A 22,190-nucleotide genomic window follows, 5' to 3' on the forward strand; every position below is an offset into this window, starting at 1 on the left:
AGATGCGCAAGAAGGATATATAGGCGACCTCTAGTTTTCATTTTTTATTTTTAAATGGTAGTATTTTTTAATAAAAACTCTGAAAGCATGCATGCGGATCCTCTCAAGTTTGGAAACCAATAACAGTCTGCACACGGTGCAATCCTACAACAATTAAGACTTCAAAATGAATTCCCTAAAAAAAACTTCAAAAGGAAATTAATGTCTGTATGATCATGCCTCTGTTTTAATTATCAAATAATTTATTAAATTAGGTGCTCTCCATGCTTCAATGCTGTGATCTACACAATCTGGATCCTTTCTTTTGCAAATTCGATCACAACCATCCACTGTAGTATTATTTAATGAGATTTATTGTTATTAATAAATTTGTTCCTTCCATTATTTTGAATGTATCTATTATTGACTTTGATAGTGGAGAAATTTTTATTTTTATTTTTGTTTCATTCACTCCATAAACTATGATGTACCTCCACCCAAAACAAAGTACATTGCAAATACCACGCAAAAGAAAGCTTCAAATGCACAAGGAACAAATAGAAGATATGTGTATTGTTTTTTATGTCAAAGAGACTTATATCATTAACACGACTGTGGTATGATGCATCGAGATTCTAATTCACGTGAACCATGGACCCGTGATTGATTGCATATATAAACCTACCATGTCACCTAATACTTTGCACTGTTGTGTCTAATCAAATTGTGAGAGAAAACAGAGAGGGCTAGCAACGAGGTCAGAGCCTATTTGTGTGTACGTTTATATCAATGGTGAAATCATTCAAAGTTCAAGTACAAATGCAATTTTCAGAGGTGACAACACAAAGTCGTTACTCTTGAATCCAACAATGACGTTGCCAAATATAATCACTGCAATACAGCCATCAATTACAGATAATGGTGTTACGCCTATAATTAATACCCTTTGGTCTCGTTGTCCTGTATATCAATTAAATGGTGAAGTTCAATATAGGGCAATTCAAATTATTGACGAAGAAGGTGTCTCATGCATGTTTCATACATTTCTCAATATGAGAAGTGTAATATGTATGGAACTTAAAGTTGTTGTTCATAATTCATTATCACCTACTCAAGTTAATGACCTAAGTTAGGCCAACATGGAGCAGAAGCTGGAGAATACCATGAAATTAGAATGAATAATTTAACATATTTTGTTGTTGTATTGCATTGAAGTTTTTCTCCGTCTTTATTATCTAGTTGTAGTTGTTGCATGCTTTGAAGTTGTTATTTTTAATTTACTTCAGTAATAATAGTCTACATATGCATCATTTCAGAGATGCGGAGCAATGTCAGACCTAACCCTCACATGTACTGACACCCCATTAAAGTGTGGTGTTGCACACTGTTCACTCACATGCGTATGTTTATCCCATTAACATGTTTCTGAACAATCCATGTGACCTTGGCATCCGATACGGAACACTGCGGTCAACAATCATGATTAAACGAACAGTCTGTCATGTATATTAATGTGTGAGGTTGCATATTTGTTCACTCACATGTGTACATTAATTTACTCATATGCACTTAATGTCCTACCTAACTCTCCTACCTAACCGTCGTAACTAACTTTGCTGCCTAACCCTCCTACCTAACCTTCCGATCTAACTATCTTACCTAACCTTCCAATCTAACCCTCCCATCTAACCCTCATAACTAACTCTCTCACCTAACCTTCCAATTTAACTCTCCCATCTAACACTCCAACCTAACTCTCCCATCTAACCCTCGTAACTAACTCTCCCAACTTAACCTTTCAATCTAACTCTCCCACCTAACATTCCAATCGAACTCTGGTACTAAACTTTCTCAGCCTATATATAATATCACCATTTGACAACAACATATCACACACAACAATTTTCTCACAAAACAAAACTCGATTTGTAACTCTCACACCATTTCCACTCATATCTCATAAGCACCACCATGGCTCTACCTAAAGAAATTCCGACCCTAATTTACCACAGTGGTCACATTGTAGACGATCCAGTTCAAGGATTGACGTACCAATGTACAACCCCAATATTTTTTTACGCCAGTCGTTCTATTACGTTTACACAATTCATTCGAAAAATTAACAATCGTCTTTCTACTCGAGCAACTGAACAAGTTGCTCAATTGTTATTTCGTGTCCCTATTTCAATTCATCTCGGTCAGACACGTTTTATTTCAGCTCAACTATTCGACAATGATGATCTTAGAGGCGCGATGGAAACAATTATCCAGAATCCACAATTGAATTCTGCCGAATTCTATGCTGTTACTGAGCTTATTTCCTCAACCACAACCATTGTCTCCACAACCCTCATGTCCATAACTACAACTACCGCCTCCACAACAGTTACCGTACAACAACATAGATCTCAATAATCCAGTATCTTCATACAACAACCTTGAATCACAAGACCCCTTTGATATTTATACTTCATACACACAAATATTATCTGAGAATAATTCATTTTTTCATGGCCAACAAACCTCCTTTGACCAACAAAACCATTCTTCATCCCCCTTTATGCCACCTTCACAGCTACCACAAACGCAAACATTAAACCGAGATGAACATCTCATTGCTAACGAAGATCCCATTATACGATTTCATCATGAAAACATGGATGATTTTACTGAGGATGAGGATCAACAGTTCTTTGATCACATCAATCAACAAAACGATGACCAAAGTGATGACCAAACCGATGACGAGGGTGTTGGCAGACCAACGACACCTCCGTCACCTCTGTTGCAATATCAGCAACTTAGGTGTCCAGTAGACTTGAACTTTGACCACCTACCACACTATATTGATCGACACCATTTTGTTCATCAGCAACACAATGTACAACCACCAGTCGGTGTACTCGAGGTTGGCATGACTTTCGATGACAAAGCACAATGTATTCGAGCAATCAAAGAATACAATATCAGAAATCATTTTGATTGCAGAACAATTTACTCTGACCAAGGAAGGCTAAACTTCGTCTGCAAGTTACATGAAAATGGTTGTACATGGAGCTTGGGCGCATGCAATTCAAAGAGGCATAACAAATGGATTATCAAGAGTATCAGAGGTTATCACACTTGTCTCGTGCCGATGCTCAGACAAGATCATCGCCAACTCGACAAACACGTCATAGCACAGATCATCCAACCAATTGTCAAAACAAACCCAACTGTCTCCATCAAGACGTTGATTGCAGAGATCAAAACGTTCATGAATTATACCCCATCCTAAAAGAAGACATGATTAGCAAAGCAAAAAGCATTGGAGATGATTCATGGAAACTGGGAAGAATCATATGCCAAACTGCCAAAACTTTTTGGAGCTTTGCAATCTTGTGTTCCCGGGACTATGGTCGCTGCTCAAACAGAATCCTTGTATGAGGGGGGAGAAATAGTACCGGACAAAAGATTGTTTAAACGTGTCTTTTGGTCATTTGGTCCATGCATTAATGGTTTTGCATATTGCAAACCCATTGTACAAGTAGATGATATATGGCTTTATGGAAAGTATACTAGCACACTGTTGATAGCTACCGCACAAGATGGAGCTAACCATATCTTCCCGATTGCCTATGCCATTGTAGAAGGGGAGACAACTTCATCTTGGGGGTTTTTTCTAAAGAATTTGAGAAGACATGTTACTTCGCAAATTAACATTTCTCTTATTTCAGATCGGCACCCCTCAATTATAAGTGCCTACAACAACCCAAGTAACTTATGGGTCCAGGACACATCCCATTTCTTTTGCCTGCGCCACATTGCACAAAACTTTCTTCGTGGTAACTCAAACTGCAAACATTTAAAGAAACCACTTATGTTGGCTGGTGAGAATCTATTTTATTTATTCGTTATAATTTTCTTTCAATCAAATTTTATAACATAATACATTGATTAAATATTTACAGGGTACGCATACACGGAGAAGATGCACTGGCGACATCTTGGGGATATTCATGCGAATAAGCCAAGTGCAGCTGAATGGCTTGATCAATTACCCAAACAAAAATGGGTACAATGCTTTGATGTGGGGAAACGTTGGGGACATATGACTACCAATTTGTCGGAGTCTGTTAATTCCATGTTAAAAAACACAAGACATTTGTCGGTATCATCATTGGTTGAGGAGACCTATTTCAAGACCGCACAACTCTTTGCTAATAGAGGTCGACAAACTCAAGCAATGATCAACTCCGGCTCACAGTATTCTGAAGTCGTCTTCGATGCAATCAATAGTGGTCAACAAGAATCTAATACACACATTGTAAATGAATTCGACAGACACAATCAGACTTTTATTATAACAGAGACTCAATCTCCACTTGAAACACCCAGACCACCTGGAAGGTTTAGAGTAATGTTACAATCCCAAAAGTGTGATTGTGGTGAATTTCAGGCTAAACATTTACCGTGTTCTCATGTCATGACTGCCTATAAATCTGTCAATGTTGATCCCATGACCTATGTTCCGATGATATTCACTTTACAACACATTTTGCATATCTACGACAACTCCTTTGGTTTATTGCCACACGAATCAATGTGACAAGAATATGAAGGAGATCAGTGGGGTCCTGATCTAAGGAGAAAGAGAACTGCAAAGGGTCGTCCCGTTTCAACTCGCATTCCTACTGAGATGGACGAAGACGAAAATGAACGAGCAAGTAGAAAAAAATGTGGACTTTGCCGGCAACATGGTCATAGCAGAAATAATTGTCCTAATGTATCCTCATCTTAGTTTTTCCTTAGACAAATGTCATTGTTTAAATATTTTATTGATGACATAGTATAATGTTCTTATATAAATAAATTGTTAAAAGCTTTAGTTTTATCATTTTTAATTAAATCTAATAACATAAACAAACTAATTATATTTAGTAAAATAGTTAAATTAAAAATTTTAAAATTCATATTATTATACAAAATAAATATTTACTAAAATAAATATATTATTATACAAAATTCAGATTTTGAAACATATATTCACCCAAAAAATATCTTAAATAATTTAAATAATATAACAAAAATATTTAAATTAAATTATAAAATAATATTACATAAATTAATTTAATAAATAAATAATTTTAAAATTAATTTAAAATAATTTTATATAATATAATATTTAATTTTAATAATATATAAATTTTTTTATAAAAAAAAAAGAAAGAAGGGAAGTCGGGGGTGCCAGAATCTGACTTCCATGAACGCTACTGAAAGTGGTGTAGTTTGGGAATTAATTCCCAAAGTAGTGTATTTCAAGCAAAAATTGGAGAGAGAAGGTGCAGAATGGTAAAAAAATCTAATGCTTCCTGATTAGGACAAACAAAAAACACATAAATTGTCATCTAAGGTAGTGGTTCTTAGATTTTTTTAAGTGACAAAAATCATACATTTTGATATTTTTTTGACCAATTCATTAAGTAATTAATTTTCATTTTTAACCCATTTGAGTGAAAATGACCCAATGGAACGGTGAGCTCAAGCAATGCAAACAAGGAAACTTAATAGCATTTCATTTGAAGTCCGCAGGGATATAATATATAATAACGAGGGTATTAAAAAGTGTTTTGACACTATTTCTCGGGATAAGGACCTATATGTTAGGCCATAACTAGCCTGCACTTTGAAATCTATTTCAGTTTGAATTTTGAAAGTGAGTGTGGCGTACCGTGTACGTATCTGCAGAAAGTGAATGAATGGTAATGGGGGAAGAAGGGTGCAAGGTATGTGTTACAGGAGGCAGTGGTTACATTGGTTCCTGGCTCATCAAGAAGCTACTGGCCAAGGGCTACACAGTTCATGCAACTCTCAGAGACTTGAGTTACTACTCTATAATTTCTCTCTCTATACATATGCCTGTTAATTTTGTTGTCTTATGAATTTTGATTTTGAATTTGCAATAACAGAGAATGAGTCAAAGGTTGGCCTCTTAAAGAGCCTTCCACAATCAGAAGGAAAACTGGTGCTGTTTGAAGCTGATATTTACAACCCAAATGATTTTGACCTTGCAATTGAAGGCTGCAAGTTTGTGTTTCATGTTGCTACTCCCATGATCCATGAACCTGGCTCCCAGGTTCGCCTCTTAAGTCTTAATTATATCACTCTTTCTCTCTTTAAAACAACGTATAATAGATTTTAATTTTAACATGTGTACCTGAGTCATGTCATAAATATATATATGCATAGCAGTACAAGGATACTAGTGAAGCGGCAGTTGCTGGAACAAAAAGCATTTTCCTGTCTTGTGTGAGAGCAGGGACGGTGAAGCGTCTCATCTACACCGCGTCTGTTGTTTCTGCTTCTCCATTGAAAGAAGATGGGAGCGGTTTCAAAGATGCAATGGATGAAAATTGCTGGACCCCTCTCAATGATTCCTTGGCATATATATACCGTGATGATCCTTTTCTTAAGGTTAGTTCCCAAGTTTCAAAGAATTTGGATTCATAGTTCTCCTTGATCAGATATCAGGGCCGCGTAATTTTTTTTTTTTTTTTTGCGTACTTGAGGACACTACATTACACAGACAATAGTAGTTAGCATCAGAGATAAGCATGTAACATAAACCATGTGCCTGGGGTATAAGCTTTATTAAGGATATACTTCTTAGAGAGATTTTAAAGTAAATTTATCTTTAAAGGTAGGATAGAAGCCACCCCAATTTCCCAACACAGTCATTTCTTAATCTATATTCAAGGGATTCGGTTACTCTAACGTGAGTAATTTCAGTGGTTAATGAGAAAATCAATTATTGACATTATAGATATTAGGTGCACGTGAATAATAATAGATTAGGAATGTTTTAAAATACCATCGATTGATTGAAATTACTTATCTTAGCATTGCTCCTTTACAAGAGCCAAATCCAATTCAGAGATACAAATGTCCAAATGTTGACTTTATTATTGTATTGGTCTTAATCTTATATTTGAAGGGCTATACTTATTCAAAGACACTGTCGGAGAGACATGTGCTGAGCTACGGGAACGAAGAAAATGGTGGAGGAATGGAGGTGGTAACACTCACTTGTGGACTAGTGGGAGGTGACACCCTTCTATCTTCTACACCCGCTAGCGGAGTAGTTTGTATCGCTCAGATCATGCAGAATGAAAGGGCGTACATATCACTCAAGTTCCTAAAGGAATTGTTGGGGAAAATTCCTCTTGTACACGTTGATGATGTCTGTGAAGCTCATATTTTCTGCATGGAAAGCACCTCGATCAGTGGAAGATTCTTGTGTGCAAGTTCATATATTTCATTAGAAGAGATGGCTAATCATTACGCTCTTCATTATCCAGAATTCAATGTGAAACAAGAGTAAGTGGCTGATCTTGGTTATTACTATATTTATTATTACTCACTCTTTTTTCGTTTGTTTGTTTTTGAAAGAATTAACACAAAGGACTAAACGGTAGAATTTTAAATTTTTATGAAAACAAATGTTAAACAAGCACATTTTCCATGGAATAACTTTAAAATCAAAACTGATCATGATTATGTAGTCTTAGAATACACAAATTTAGCTTTCTTCCTTTTAGTTGTTAACGGTTTTCATATGAAAATTACATTTCAGATATGAAGATGGGCTGAAGAAGGATATCAAGTGGGCCTCAACAAAGCTGTGTGACAAAGGCTTTGTATACAAATATGACGCCAAGATGCTATTGGATGATTGTATCAAATGTGCAAGAAGGATGGGTGATATCTAGTCTCCATCTACACCCTTGATTGCTATATCTGCTTGTAATACAATATGCACCAGGCGTCTGCCTCATTTCTTCTTGCTCCCTATCTTACTGTTGTTACTATTGTTTTCGCAATTATGATTAAAAAATAAACTCGGCTTCAAATCAATTAGAAAAGTGAATTGACTGCGACTATGAGAGTTTCCAATAGAAAAAGAAAAAAAAAATAGGAAAATTGAGCAGGGTTGAAAACCTGGATCATAATGGGCTAAGACTCAGTTTGATGGAATTTGACTGTGCTGAACAGATGAATCACTTAAACAACTTGTTTTGACTCTTAATCAGGTGAGAGACATGACACACATTTTGCTAGCTGGTCTCAAGGAGTACCACATTCTTTTATGACAAGTACATAACCAGGGAAATGGATTCCATGCATTCATGCAGTCATGAATTCATACTGTTGATGAAGATCGAATGACTTGATTTTAAATGTAAACCGTTTTATCTTCATCAAACAGTTATGATTGACTCAATGCGTGAATTCTGTGATATTAAGGAAATCTGGATCCTACATACCATTAGGTGGAGAGGTAGAGAGAGGTCATTTTATTGGGTAGAAAATACAAAATCATGGAGATATAAGGTTGACTTGATAGATAAGGGAGAAGAGAGGGGAGAAAGGTTGTAGATTCGAATCCACCCACTAATACAAACTAACAATTAACATTAAGTGATGGGCTAAAAGAAGGCATATGACATGATGCATTGACCATTGATCACAATCAAAATTCTAGATAACAACTATGAGAGGAAAACTCATTCATTTCAGAAATTTCAACCCTGCTTGAACCAATTACAAGAGAAGTAAGAAAACGGTAGACTACAGCTACAAATTATATACGCATTACATCCTAGGTGAAGGTACATTACATACAGGAAAACTCTCCAAACTTGCATGACAGGGATGATTCATTGTCTTGATTTATCAACATGACTTATGATTACCCTTCCATAGTCAGGATCTACGGCTCACCAGTTAATCCAGAACAGACTATGGCTATGCTGTCCTTAGCTCTTACTCTCTCTAACTATCTACGTGGAACTGCAGGGAAGTTCTTATGAAGAGAAAAATTCAGGAATGTTGAAAGGGAAATCCGTGTCAAAATCCCCCTTATCAAGTAAGATATCCAAATCCAGGATTGGGGAGTTGGTGACTGAAGTTAGGGCTGAAACTATCTCAGTGATATCAGATTCTGAGGTTTGTATGTTTCGGCATAATAGTCCAGTGCTGTCCAAGTCGTATGCTGACAAACAGAAAGGGTTTGATTCTGAAGTCGCTGGTGATATGAATACAGGAGAAAAGCTTTCCATGAAATGGTTTTCAATCATGGTGTCGGGTAACATGTTATCCTCATTTTCTGATCCAATTGATGAAGAAGAAAAGGAAAACCATGGGAAGATATCCTCCTTGGTTTCCAATTCCTCTGTTTTGACTTTAAGCTCTGTTTCAAAGGTGAAAATCCCCTCAGGGTTCTGTTGTTGTGTTTTCTCTAGAAGTGGTTGATTCTTTTGGAATTGATTTTCCCCCAAACCTATCTTTATGTTTGATGAGAATGCCTTGTTTAAATGCTTAGCTTGCGTGCATGTATGTCTTCCTCTGTAGGTCACCTCAATTGTTGTTGGGTCTTCATCTGACCTTTGAACTTGTTTTGTTGCTAGACACCCTTGTACATTTCTCTGTGTGCATCTGTAATATCCTCTGCAATGCAAACCACTAGTTGTCAATTTTTCGGTAAAACTAGAAAATAACTTATTTTTATGTTATTAATATAAATATTAGATTGGCAAAGTTATTATGGTCCGAATCCGAATGCCAAATAAAAACCCCTTTTGTTTTATGGCTTGATTTGGAAGTGGGACAAGAAACCTGTATTTTTTTGGGCAAATAGGCACGGTTAAAGAATTAAAATTAAAAAACAATTATTAAAATACATAAAATTGTATTATTTATGTATTTTTTATATTCTTTTATAATTTTTATATTAAATAGTTTGTTAGTTGCAGTGAAGGTTATAGTACAGTTTACTTCCAGAAATAAAAAAAATCAGAAAAATGGATATTAATGATCTATTCTTATCTCATTATGAATTCGATTGCAATTTGCCAAATAGCATGTTACTGCATTTACTTCTGAATTGGAGCACATGAGCTGCCAAACCCACATCCAACATGACACTTTGCAACAAGTTGTTCCGCTTTATAAGAGTGTCAGGTTTCTCCAGTGTACGGATGCATGCATCCCTCTTGCACCACTCGCATAACCTCATTAATATAACACGACACATTTAACAAAAAGCACTAATTTGGATACATTTGAAACTAGCTGACGTGATCCTTTGGATAAGTTTACAGATTGCAAGTCATTTTAAAACACTGGAGGGACTATAACCATTAAAACAAGGAAAGAGAGCATCGTACATGCATATTTAGTTCCCTCATTAAACATCATTAGCTAATTGGCCAGTGGTTGTTCAGTTAGCAGGTACCTAAGGCCTCTGGCACTAACTAAACTATGTTCTCATGCTTCTATGTCATAAAGTTAGAGGGGTGAACCATTCTGTCACATTGAAATCAAATGGCAATTACTATATAAACTTATCCTACAAAAAAAAATGCTAATTAAACTTGTTTAATTTATGACAAGAAAAAGTTAAATGAGAAAAAGAGCTTCAATCTAACCTTGGAAACTTAGCTCCGAGAATATCCTTTTGGCCATATTTTCTCCAGCTATATCCATCATCCAAAGACCCTTCAAGTCCTGTTCTTGAGCAAATCTTCACTTGCTCGGTCCATCTGGGCATGGTCTTTCTGCACCTCACAAATTCAAAAGAGCCCCAGATATTTGAAACCAGAACACAACCTCAACAAGTCACAAAGAAACAAGAACTTGGTAACTTCTGACATTACCTTTTCTTGAAGACAGCTTTGTGCTCAAATTCACGGTCCACGACCTCACTTCTGGGGCTTTCACTATTTGTAAAAGAACAACGGGAATCCATGATGTTGAGACTGGTGGTTTTGGCTTCTCCCACAATAGACCCCCAGTTCAACATGGTGAGTGCTTTCTCATAGGACAAAAGTATTTTCTCAACCAACAATTCATTGGTTTCATGGGATGATGGAGAAGATGAAACCAGATGGTCACTGAGCTGCTTTGTTAGTTCCTTTCCTTGGATTAGTTCATGGATCAGATTAGTGTATTTCCTCTTGGTGCTCTCTTCCATTTTGTGAAAATGAACTAATAACAAGCAACGGCAATGGAATTGCTCTCCTACTTTTAGTTGCAGCTAAGGCCTGTGGTTGCTGAATTGCTCTCAACAAGCCAAAGTGAGCTACTGATATGCCAAATAAGAGGGTGCTTAAGTGAGGAGATATAAGCTACAAATGTGGAAGTGAAGGTGCGTGTGAAATAGACAGATCGAGAGGACTTGCTTGGGGAAGGTGAGAAGAAGAGTGATATATATGTAAGGGTGGGAATTTGAATGGAAAGAAGATAGTTTTGACTAGCCAAACTGAACGAGTTTTCCACAACGTGGGTCCAGAATAGTGGAGAGAATAGTACAGGTTTGACTCTATTTTTTTTTTCTTTTCTCTTTTTATCATATTATTGATAGAAAATATCTATCAGTTTTAATGATGATTTATTTCTATAAAAAAATTTGACTCATTATTAGTAAATTTTTTTTCATACAATCACATTTTTCATCCGTGAAACTTGATCATGAGATTTTATTTAATGAAATTAAATTCAGTATGACTTATACCAAAACTTTTTGTATAAGTTCGAGTCTTTGGAAGTGAGAGTGAGAGTGAGAGTGAAACTGATCTTTTCTTTTCATTTGATGTGCTGACCCTTTCAAACGACTAGTCCAACCCCTTGGGTGGGTCAAGAGAGCCTCACGCGTTGTTTCTTCCTTATGGAACGGACTCAGCAACAACATGGAAAGAAGACCGAAAATTCTTTTGTTGCACCTCATCATTCCCAATCCAATATCTTCTCTGTTGTATCTTCTTTCCTATTTTGAACAGAAATGTTACTTGCGCACAATCTAGTGACATGTTGAGAATGAAAATTATCACACAGACTTAAACCACAGACGAATTTACTCAGTTGTAATTATTCAACTAGCCATAAAGAGATTTCCATTTTTAAGTAATAACAACAACATACTACTTAATTAAGGATTATAGATGGTTAAGTAATTGAATTCACTTGGTGAACAGTTTATCTACGAGGGTTTAGGCTGAAAGCAAGTGACATGTCTGGAGTTGAATAGGACTAAACAACAGAAAGGGACGCAATGTAATGTGCATCACATTGCCTAGGTTGATGTTTATGTGCTACGTGAGTCTCATCCCATCCCTGCCCTCCCCATTAATTGGTCCTGCCTTGGGTAGGTGTCTGTCTTGTAATCTGTTAAATGTTAATTAGCAGCGAAGGAAAAAGGTGCTTTTATGAATTCTTGAATTTACTAAAATAGCTTACCGTGTCCCATTCTAATTTAAATTTTACTTAGACAATTTATATAGAGTTGTTGGATTGAAATTTTAATTTCATAATAATTTTTCATATATTTAAATTTTATTTGAACATTTTAGAATACATCAAAATTTTAACTTATCATTGGAGTTAACAGTTTATTAAATTATTTAGATATTATAATAATTTGAATTATTAAATTAGTGATTTTATAAATATGTGGATAAATTTTAAATAAATCATAATATATTATTTTAATTAATAACTAAGCATAAAAACTATGAAATAAATTATTAAATAATATTTTATGATAAAATATATCTTATCATATATATTTTGTTTTAAAATAACAAATAAGTAGATAAATAAGAAATAATGTATTATATTTATTAAAAAAGTTATTTAAATAATTATCTTTTGTATTTGCCATGAATGATATTTTGATTCCAGCGCTAAACTGTAGTTTATTACATTTTTATAATATGAATATTTTATAAGAAAGGAATTCTACTATACATTTTAAAAAAATAATCATAAGTTAATCATTATATATAAAAAAGTGAATAATTATTTTTAAAATATAATTTTTAACTTTTAAATTAACACTACATTTTCTCTTATTTTATTAATTTTCTCTATTTCTACATAAATCAGTGTATATTATTTTAAAAATAAAATTTTCAAATTTTAAATTAATACTGCATTAAGTTTTATTCTATTATTTTTCTCTATTTCTATTTAATAAGTATACAAAAGATAATATTATATTAATAAATAATTGTTTTAAAAAATAAAAATCTTATTGTTATTATTATTTAAATTTTAAAGTTGTTATTGTTATTATTTATATATATTATTATTACTAATTTATTATTAAAGTCTGAATTTATAAAAATAAAAAATTATATATTAATTAAAATTATATATTAATGTTACATCATATTAAATTATATATGGACGACTATTGTGAAATTAAAGTTTTGATTTAACCTTTCAAAAGTGTTGAAGAAAAAATTATATAATTAAATCAAATCAACGACTACTGTAAAATTAAAATTTTAGTCTAAAGGTTACAAAAAGTTCAAGTAAAATTTACATATTTATTAAGATATATAGATTAGCAGTTGACGTATATTTTTATTGTTGGTTTTTGTTATACAAATTATCAAATTCAAAATTCAATTATAATTGAGAAGTATCATTCAAAACACTTATAATATTATATATAAATTTTATCCTTAATTTATAAAACAGACTACTGACTTTCTTTAAAAAAACTATTTCAAAGTTCTCTGATAATAATTACTAATATATTTCTTATAATTAGGATAAAAAATATGCACTCATATATATAAAGAATGACCAGTTTAGAAATCAAAATGAGTTTTAAAATCAAGAAATAACAAAATGAAAATAAATTTTAAAATAAAAAAATAGACAATTTTATGGTATATCAAGGCCTGTATTCGTAATATAGGACTATTGGTGTTTTGTTATATGGCATTTTTATTACGTTCTCAAATATCCTCTATGCTGTCACGTAAGTGAACTAACTGCACATTTCCTCAAACTAGATTTCTGAAAAACAAAATCCCAATTTAACTGAAGTACGTTTCGATTATACTGAATACACAACATTACGACGTAGGAATAAACATTAACATGGGCCACAAAAGAAGTACACATAACAAGCTATCACAGAAGGTCAAAAAAATAATCCAGACCTTGGCCAATTTCCCAGATCGAGATGCCACATCCCCATGAACGAGCTTCCTCTAACCGCAAAGAAATTGACTTCAAAGATGGATAAAATACCACATGCCTGATATCCTTGTCGTCAGTGTAAAAGAAAAAATGCTCCCCACTATTCTTATCCCACTGCAGTTCAGGCCAGTGCTTCTCCAAAAGTGCCAGGTAATCTCTCCCAATAATAGCTCCACCCCCTGCATCTGCATCTGCATTCTTAACTTTCACTAATATGTAAAATAAATAAACTTTTACAACATAATACCTCATAAAAGCTAAAAAAAAGAAAAGGAATAGTAAGTCCTCTAAATGATCTCAAAGTATCAGAATGGCTCAAAAGGGTGTTCATGTTCCACTCAAGAAATAAAGAATTAATATAAATGATGCCCTAATGGAACATTCCTTTCCCATTCCCCTTCTCCTCCTTGGGCCCCCCTAGTGGAGATCCGTTAGGCACCACTTCAGCAGATCTAGCACCCTGTGCGTATGTGTGTGTGTGTGTGTGTGCCACTGTGAAAATTGAAATTAACTACAAGTTTAGTTCAAAGGATGAAGGAGGAGGGATTGTCCTGGTACCCAACCTCCTTCATTCCCCTCCAACCAAACATGTAAAGGATTACGAAGACAAGAAACAAAGGAATTACCCCTTGAAAGGGAGAAATCATTTCCATAGAAGTTGATACCAAGAAGTATCTTGGGGGCAAGGCTTTGGGCTCTATTGCCAGAGGTACCGAGAAGCAGCTGTAGAACAATTTGAATCCATTTCAAAGGTGCATTAGGACCAGGATTATGAGGATTAGAGAAATCATATGTCATTAACGAGAATCCATCCACAGCTTCACTTAAAGTCTCAAGATCTTTAGGACCAAAATCATGCTCTTGCAACTTCTCAGAAGGTGAACCTATAACATAGACCAACTGCAGCTGCTGCCCACTAATTTTCTCTGAGCTTATAGAATGCAGTGCATCTCCAAGCTGTTTTACAAACTGCAATGCCTGTGCTTGCAAAAGAAGAATGCACCATATCTATTACTAGAGTGGCCAAATACAAAATGAATACATTTGTCTCACAGAAACATGAAGGATGAATTTACAATGTTTTTCCCCATGGCAATGTATACATGCTAATAGAGTTGAGTTATCAAGAACAAAACTGTCACAGATGAAGGTGAAAAAATAGTAATGGTATGCTTCCAAATTGAAGAGAACTTAATTATGTGATCCATGTTTCAAGTGGGAAAGGAACCATCTCAGTCATTACTGAAACAATAACAATTGTGATGTAACCATATAATGACTAACCTTGTGGTTAGATTAATATGTGCTTTTTGTATATGTTTTATTATTTTTCTTATTTTGAACTCTTTCTCTGCTGTACAAGGGGCTGCAATCTGCACCCTATCCTGTCATATCTTGTCATGTACTTGCTTCTTCTTTAATATATATACAATAGTCTCACCTGAGAGAGATTAGTTGAGTTCTCCGAAATAGAGTTCATAGTTTTAACTGTCACCTTTAAACAATCAACAGATTGGAGAAGTCTTTATAGCTTAGTTCATGAATCAAAGGCAGAGTTCCATATTATAACTTCGCTGTATAATAAGTACTGTAAAAGATTCAATAGAACAAATGCTCACCAAATTCCGCATGCTTGGATCATGCAAGATACCATAAGCTGCCCACCTTGACCAAGATTCCAAAACAATACCATCATATCCCATTTCCCTACAGAAGAACATTCACATGAAAAGCAAATCAAAGCACAAAGGGAGTGCTTCATATATGGATCTGATTTATCTGAAGGCTTGCTTCCATGAACAACTTCTGATACTCATGCAGTATATGGGTAATGGGTTTGCTATAGGGAGAGAATCTCACTACCATAAAGCCTTTAGCTGGGTAAAGAAAGCAATAATACCCCCACAAAACCATGTTCTGGTAAAATAAAAAATGGGAAAATTACAAGAAAAAGGAATTATTGGCAAAGACATTCCTGGTTTACGAACAAATCACGCCAATATTCAAGTCAATTAGTGTTTGAACATCATTAACCAATTGAGTGGTCAGTTGACTTCATCCTAAACTAGAAATATCAATATCAAGAATTCCTTTTGCAGAAGGCACCAAGAGACAAATCCGAACATTCATTCTCACAGTCGATGATAATAAAAAACAGTATAGCTAAATTAGAGACCATGAGAAGCTTATAAAAGCAAAAACAAGACCTTTTTAGCATTCAGGAAATAACTCTGTTCTCATACTGCCATTAGCCTAAAACAGGTAATTTGAAAAATAATTAGAGGCTTACTTGCACTCTGTTACTATAAGGTTAATGGCTTTGTTCCTTTGTTTTTCCTTTCCCAACAGCACTGCTGGTGATGCTTCCAGAACAACTCTAGGCAAAATCTAAATGCCATGAAAAAAATGGATGGTTTGATGAGGTCAGTAGTTACACAAAGAAAAGCATAACAATAAACCTAAGACAATTAAACAAGTGTTAGGTTCGACAAGTTAATGATATCATAAAATAGGGTTAGTCACATTTGTAGCTAGTTCAAGGTCCAAATCAGACTACTTGGGAAGAGGGTTAAAGTAAGCGACAACCTTACCCTTTGTTTGCTTGAGAGGAAAGAAAATAAGGGGAGAAAAAAATTTGAAATTTGAATGGGAGTAAAGAAAATTTTGAATTTTTGGTTTTAAAAATAAAATTTTCTCTCTTCAAACAAATAAAAGAAAATGCACTGTTGTCCATATTTTCTCTCCTCTCTATTTTCTTTTCTCTCATCAGCCATTCCACATAACTCACCAGTCGGTAGGAAAGCTTAACATTAAAGGATCCATCTAACTTTTTATACATAGTTTTCACAAACAAATGCCAAAAAAATAGAAATAAATCCTATGTACGTACAAAAAAGTATATTTCTTTTGTATTATATTAATTACATAAAAATGAATTTAAATTATAATTGAATATCACACACACACACATTTCTTTTGTATTATATTAATTACACAAAAATGAATTTGAACTATAATTGAATATCACACCCACACCCACACACACACATATATAGCCCAGAGCTGCATAACATGGGTTCCATTCCATCATAAACTTACAAAGCATTAAGCATTCAACATGTTCCATATTATGTGTACAGGCGGTAGCAGTAGACAGATCGAAATTCAAAGGATTGATTTCTGAGATATCAAAATATAAATAAAGAAGCAAAGCTATAGGCCAAGTGATAATAATGTGCTTATAAAGAAGAAGCAAAGCTATAGGCCAAGTGATAATAATGTGCTTATAAAGAAGAAGCAAAGGAACAAAGCTAAAGGAAAATACACATATAACTAATATCTCATTGTCAGCTGTTGATGACTTGAGGTCACATTCTGTCTGAACTCTGAGCTAACCTTTAAAGGATTAGTTGTGGTCTAATAACTAATTTGGGAGTGATTGAGCACAAGGCACAGAGCAATCCTACTGACCGAGCATTACTCCCATTAGCTAACCCATACATAACTCCTCAATTTAGCTCTACTTTCTAGTTTACAAATCCAAAATTAAGATTGTCATCAAGTAAATAGCTTTCAAAATGAAAATAAGATATTTACAATAACTTTTTGGATAAAAAGGGGCAGTTAATTGGATATGATGAAATGAAAAAAAGTTTAAAAGTAGAGAACTTATTCATTTTACCAAAGCTTCTCCTGCCTTTTTAAGCTCTGAGATCCATCCTCTGTCAGCATTATGTCTCCCCTCTAGAACTAAGCTAGTCTGTTGGCTGCGAATAACAACTGATGAAGCAAACCCATAAAGCGATATAATAAAAACTCACTAAAAAAACAAAACCAAGGACTTATAATCAAGTATTCACTAGAATTTCATTGTAGTGCATAAATTGCAAACATATATGAGGATTAAAATATTCTGCTGACCCTCAAGGAGGCTGCGATGTCAGTTCAAATCAACCCTTAATATTTCATTTCCAAAAGGAAGGCATCTCAGGTCATAATTTGTAGTATAAAGAAGGGTAAATAAAATAACAAGACTTTGGAAACCAAAATTAAAGCTGCGAGAAATTTTTGGATGCTTGCAAATACATTTGAAAGCTCTGATGAACTGACCCAAGGATAGTTTGGACTGAGAGGTCTTAAATATGCCCCCACCCATCTATTTCTTCAAAAGTCATTTAGGACTGAAGTACATACCTCTTTAGATCATACCAAATGGGTGATAAATGTGTGAACTTAGAGTTGAACCTTTTTGCCAATTCATAACCTCGAGAATTCCTGTCATAGTTAACATTTTTTGAACATGCAAAAGGATTGCAGACACAATAGATCAGAAAATTGAATTTTCACTATGAATACAAAGCAATATAACTATGAAAATGATAGGGGTTAGGAAACAAATTGGATAGTACTTAGTAGAGGATATGAAGTGGTTTTTACCAGAAAGAAGACTCATAATACTGTAACAATCAAAACCATAACTTTCAAATTGTGAAATTTCAATAGATTTTAAATCGTTAAGGGTTGGATGAAGCAATTGCTTACTGTACTTCTTTGTTTCTACCAGCTAAAATTAAAGATAGAATAGCAACTTTAAGAATCCTGCAGACTAATGAACTATATCATAGGAATGTGTCTCTATCATCTATGCTAATGTATAAAACTAATACTCCTATATCAACAATCAACAATATTTTAAAAGTCTCAAGGGTTGAGTGAAAATCAATTACTTAACATAATTCTTTGTTTCAACCAGCTAAAATCATAAAGTTGAAATTTTAATAATCATGCCGATTAATGAACTGCATTATAGGAATTAGGAACACATGTCTGTTTCATCTATATGCTAATGTATAAAGCCAAATAGCTAATACACCTGATGATCTCTCAATGTTTTTTTCAAAAAAAAAAAAAACTTACCACCACCACAACTAAACCTATTCTCTCTCAAGTCTGAATTCCCTTTATTTATCCCACTCACCTCCTACTGTTAAAGACCTTTAAAAATGTTTTCTTTACAAATAGAGATATTTGAGCCAATTTATGCAAATTAGGAGTAAATTATTATACAATCAAGTGTTAATATAAAATTTAAATCTTCTGTTCACCTGCAATGCAGGTGCCAGTGCCACCAGTACAGAATTATTCATTTGACAATAATGTACAAAGTAATGCACTTTCATTCATATTACCACACAACCCTAAGCAAAGATCGGATATGGCCAGTTTAAAGTTATTAGCACTTGACACTCGGAATCAAGAGCTCAAAGACTTCTTTTATGTTATCATATTATAATCGAAAAAATAAAAGATCACATTACGTGAAACAAATTTAGCTCCTTATTTAGCATAGAATATTGCATGTCAAGTACCAAATTCATGATTCATCTAAGAAATTGCTAAAATTAATATACAAAAAACATAAATTACCAGGGAGTAATGTAGCCAAGCACAGGATAAGTATAATGGCGCTGAGACGAATTTCCTGATACTTTTGAATTTTCCTAATCCATTATAAATTTACAACATTAGATACTAAAATCAAAACTGGAGATTTGCTTCACCAACAATCACTAAATATTGATTAGAAAAAAAATGAAGAGAATTGGGCGGAACTTACGGCGAGTATATGTTGGCAATTAGCATGAGTTGTGACAAGGCCTTGCGAAGGAGAAGATTGTCTGAAGCGATAACGATAAGTGACGATAGCGATGATGGACGATACGATGAAGAACGCAACGAGTTTTCTGCGACCGGAAGCTGAGTTGAGCCGTCGGGAAGATGATTCGGCTCGGTTTTCCCGACGACCGCCACTCGGGGCTGATCGCTTCTTCGCCATCACGCCCGACTAGGTCTTCTAACACCGCAAACGACAGCGTAGTGCCTCCTATCGTGCGATTTGTGAAAAGAAAAAGAAAAAGATAAATATTCATTTTGGTGACTTTCAAATATGAAAAATTCAAATTTAGTTATAGAATATCATAAAAGAATGTGATAAATGAATCATGTCATTAAATTTATTAGATGATTTTATCATGATAATTTTTAAAATTCAATTTTAGAATAAATTATTTTTAAATTAAGTTACACATGATCAATTTATCATTAAATATTTATTTTAAGTAAAATACTGTCTTGTGCTATATAGTTTGAACTGCATAATCGATTTCAATGAATCCTAATAATGCCTTGTATTAGTAGTTTTTTTCTTTTTTTTTTTTCATTTGGGAGGATGCTAGTAGTTCATTGATGTATTTGGTCATATTCTGAAATCTTATCTTCATCTCGTTATTTTATGATGATGGGATTTTTTTTAGTGGGTGATGAATGATGATGCATGATGGAATAGTTGAAGATTTTAATTCTTATTTCTTGTCCTCCATCATTTAGAAAGAAAAAAGAAAAGAAATACAATGTCCAAATAATTTTAATATTGATGGTAGTGTAGAGAACAAATCATTAGATACAATAGAGTTATAAGATTATCAAATACATTTACAAGGTTAACTTGCACTAAAAGGTAAAGAGAAAAAAGAAAAAAGTTATGTATTTCTTTTTCATTAACAAAAAATTAATAGTTAATAATTAAAAATTAATATTTATTCTGATAAAAAAATCATTAAATAAAGTGAAATATTTAACTTGAAATACACAAGTTACCATGTGAGACAAAAATACAATTATTCTTTGTTTTTAAATAGGATTAAAATGATAATTTTGAAATAATAATATTTTTATTTTATTTTAGGACATAATTTTAACCTTTTTTTTTACTAATTCAAATCATGAAATTTATCTTATTTGAATCACTTACATGAATATGAGACCTAATTAACGTTCGGAAAAAAGATAAACATAAACACAATAAAAAATATATAAAAATGAATTTCACAAATAACCATAAAAGAATATGATATTAATCTCACAACATAAATGACTTCTGAAAATTTAAATCTAATAAAATATCAATCCATCCATTTTATTTAAATTAGGGAGAAGCACTCCGATTCCATGCCTCTTTATATTTTTAAAATGAAACTAAAATAAAAGTGAGAGGATGAGATTAAATAGCAAATAGGAGAACAAAATGAATTATGATATGAAAAAAGTGAGATGAATAGTTACATATAATTTGAAGCTTCATCATCATTATAGTCATCTACCACCCTCATCGAAGGCAAGTATCCAATCAGAATTTTTTTTTTCTATTTCACCACTCAGATTAGTTCCACATATTTTGCAATTGTATATTTGAGTTAATTTTAATACCTTGCAATATTTTCACAATCTAAAAAATTGAAAAAAATTAATAGTTGTTATTACAATTTCAACTTTATAACAAAATTTGTCTAATGTCACACACGTACATTAAGACTTATATATTTCATAAAATTTTAATATTTGTAGTTAAGTAATTTAAGTTATGTTTTAAAGTATTTTTTAATCGTCAAATGTGATGTATAATTTTTTTCCTAAAATTAAATTAAGTTAACTATCTGTAATCATTACACTACATTTTATGTTACATAAATTTCAAATAATACTTAATAAACATAAATTAAAATAACAAATTTAGAATTTTAAAACATAATAACTGGCTATTCCATAAAAAAAAATAATAACCGACTCATGCACACTAGTTTTTTCATAAAAAAATTAAAAAGAATATCAAGAATGCAATTTTAAGTCTTTCAATATATATATATATATATATATATATATATATATATATATATATATATATATATTTACTTTACTTTTAACTGTTTAACTAGTGCTCTTGGATATCTTTTAGCATTTGTCCGTTTAAAAATAGGAAAAGAGATTCCTTCGTTTGGAGATAAAAAAGAATGTAACATTTTTCCCCTTCTCTGTCCGAGATTGATAAATTTTCGAGTCCTATCCTGAAATCTGGATCTATTGTTGTGAGAGTGGAAGCAAAGCATGCATAATGAACCAAAAACTCTTAAGGGAAGACATTTTTTATAAAATTGTATAAAAGGGAGTAGCTGCATGGAAATTGTAATTGAGTTGCAGAAATGATGAAAATAGTGCATCTCATTTTGCATCTGAAAATGTGAGGTACGTCTCCGTTTTTTTTTTATTTTTAAAGGCGTACCTCTCCTTATTATTGACAATATATAATTAATTTGCTACAATTCATTAGTAACAAAAAAGAGAGA

General features: G+C 33.1%; 4 protein-coding genes across 9 annotated transcripts; 2 read left to right on the forward strand and 2 right to left on the reverse strand.

Annotated features, from left to right (window-relative positions):
• Positions 1 to 2,938: 2,938 nt before the first annotated feature.
• LOC106798121 (uncharacterized) lies at positions 2,939 to 4,789 on the forward strand. Its single transcript, XM_014774049.2, has 2 exons — positions 2,939 to 3,848; positions 3,930 to 4,789. The coding sequence occupies exons 1-2, from the start codon at positions 3,293 to 3,295 to the stop codon at positions 4,565 to 4,567; spliced, it is 1,194 nt and encodes a 397-aa protein (XP_014629535.1). The 5' UTR covers positions 2,939 to 3,292; the 3' UTR covers positions 4,568 to 4,789.
• An 801-nt stretch (positions 4,790 to 5,590) lies between these two features.
• LOC100778475 (putative anthocyanidin reductase) lies at positions 5,591 to 9,504 on the forward strand. 4 transcript variants are annotated; one of them, XM_006577280.4, is made up of 6 exons: positions 5,591 to 5,841; positions 5,928 to 6,094; positions 6,208 to 6,432; positions 6,953 to 7,335; positions 7,592 to 7,761; positions 8,815 to 9,504. In XM_006577280.4, exons 1-5 carry the CDS (start codon positions 5,718 to 5,720, stop codon positions 7,725 to 7,727), a joined length of 1,035 nt encoding a protein of 344 aa, XP_006577343.1. In that variant the 5' UTR covers positions 5,591 to 5,717; the 3' UTR covers positions 7,728 to 7,761; positions 8,815 to 9,504. The 4 variants fall into 4 exon arrangements, with proteins under 4 accessions (XP_006577343.1, XP_006577342.1, XP_003521803.1 ...); XM_041014247.1 differs by having other exon boundaries at positions 5,593 to 5,841; positions 6,211 to 6,432; XM_006577279.4 differs by lacking the exon at positions 8,815 to 9,504 and having other exon boundaries at positions 7,592 to 7,872.
• Positions 8,411 to 11,296, reverse strand: WRKY43 (WRKY transcription factor 43). The gene is made up of 3 exons (XM_003521756.5): positions 10,674 to 11,296; positions 10,446 to 10,574; positions 8,411 to 9,465 (listed from the first exon to the last, which is right to left on the reverse strand). The coding sequence occupies exons 1-3, from the start codon at positions 10,988 to 10,990 to the stop codon at positions 8,823 to 8,825; spliced, it is 1,089 nt and encodes a 362-aa protein (XP_003521804.1). The 5' UTR covers positions 10,991 to 11,296; the 3' UTR covers positions 8,411 to 8,822.
• Positions 11,297 to 13,821: 2,525 nt separating this feature from the next.
• On the reverse strand, positions 13,822 to 20,270 carry LOC100779538 (chitinase domain-containing protein 1). Of its 3 annotated transcripts, none has more exons than XM_003521757.5 (8): positions 19,628 to 20,270; positions 19,438 to 19,511; positions 18,205 to 18,285; positions 17,693 to 17,777; positions 16,301 to 16,398; positions 15,630 to 15,717; positions 14,637 to 14,988; positions 13,822 to 14,201 (listed from the first exon to the last, which is right to left on the reverse strand). In XM_003521757.5, the coding sequence occupies exons 1-8, from the start codon at positions 19,844 to 19,846 to the stop codon at positions 13,942 to 13,944; spliced, it is 1,257 nt and encodes a 418-aa protein (XP_003521805.1). In that variant the 5' UTR covers positions 19,847 to 20,270; the 3' UTR covers positions 13,822 to 13,941. The 3 variants fall into 3 exon arrangements, with proteins under 3 accessions (XP_003521805.1, XP_006577345.1, XP_006577344.1); XM_006577282.4 differs by having other exon boundaries at positions 13,822 to 14,189; positions 19,628 to 19,928; XM_006577281.4 differs by having other exon boundaries at positions 13,822 to 14,195; positions 19,628 to 19,928.
• Between the last annotated feature and the right edge of the window lie 1,920 nt (positions 20,271 to 22,190).

This window comes from Glycine max, chromosome 3 (genome assembly GCF_000004515.6).
Source record: "Glycine max cultivar Williams 82 chromosome 3, Glycine_max_v4.0, whole genome shotgun sequence".
NCBI lineage: Eukaryota > Viridiplantae > Streptophyta > Magnoliopsida > Fabales > Fabaceae > Glycine > Glycine max.

Bases quoted from the DNA above. Each gene is read 5' to 3' on its own strand.
- LOC106798121 (XM_014774049.2), top strand. From the start codon at position 3,293: ATGATTCATGGAAACTGGGAAGAATCATATGCCAAACTGCCAAAACTT. The intron at 3,849-3,929 runs GTGAGAATCTAT...AAATATTTACAG, and splicing joins GAAACCACTTATGTTGGCTG to GGTACGCATACACGGAGAAG.
- LOC100778475 (XM_006577280.4), top strand. From the start codon at position 5,718: ATGGTAATGGGGGAAGAAGGGTGCAAGGTATGTGTTACAGGAGGCAGT. The intron at 6,095-6,207 runs GTTCGCCTCTTA...ATATATGCATAG, and splicing joins TCCATGAACCTGGCTCCCAG to CAGTACAAGGATACTAGTGA. The intron at 6,433-6,952 runs GTTAGTTCCCAA...TTATATTTGAAG, and splicing joins GTGATGATCCTTTTCTTAAG to GGCTATACTTATTCAAAGAC.
- WRKY43 (XM_003521756.5), bottom strand. From the start codon at position 10,990: ATGGAAGAGAGCACCAAGAGGAAATACACTAATCTGATCCATGAACTA. The intron at 10,575-10,673 runs GTAATGTCAGAA...TGTGAGGTGCAG, and splicing joins AAAGCTGTCTTCAAGAAAAG to AAAGACCATGCCCAGATGGA. The intron at 9,466-10,445 runs GTTAGATTGAAG...TTTGCATTGCAG, and splicing joins CTCGGAGCTAAGTTTCCAAG to AGGATATTACAGATGCACAC.
- LOC100779538 (XM_003521757.5), bottom strand. From the start codon at position 19,846: ATGGCGAAGAAGCGATCAGCCCCGAGTGGCGGTCGTCGGGAAAACCGA. The intron at 18,286-19,437 runs GTAATTTATGTT...TAACTATGACAG, and splicing joins CTTGGCTACATTACTCCCTG to GAATTCTCGAGGTTATGAAT. The intron at 16,399-17,692 runs GTAAAATGAATA...CATGGCATTTAG, and splicing joins AAAAGGCAGGAGAAGCTTTG to ATTTTGCCTAGAGTTGTTCT.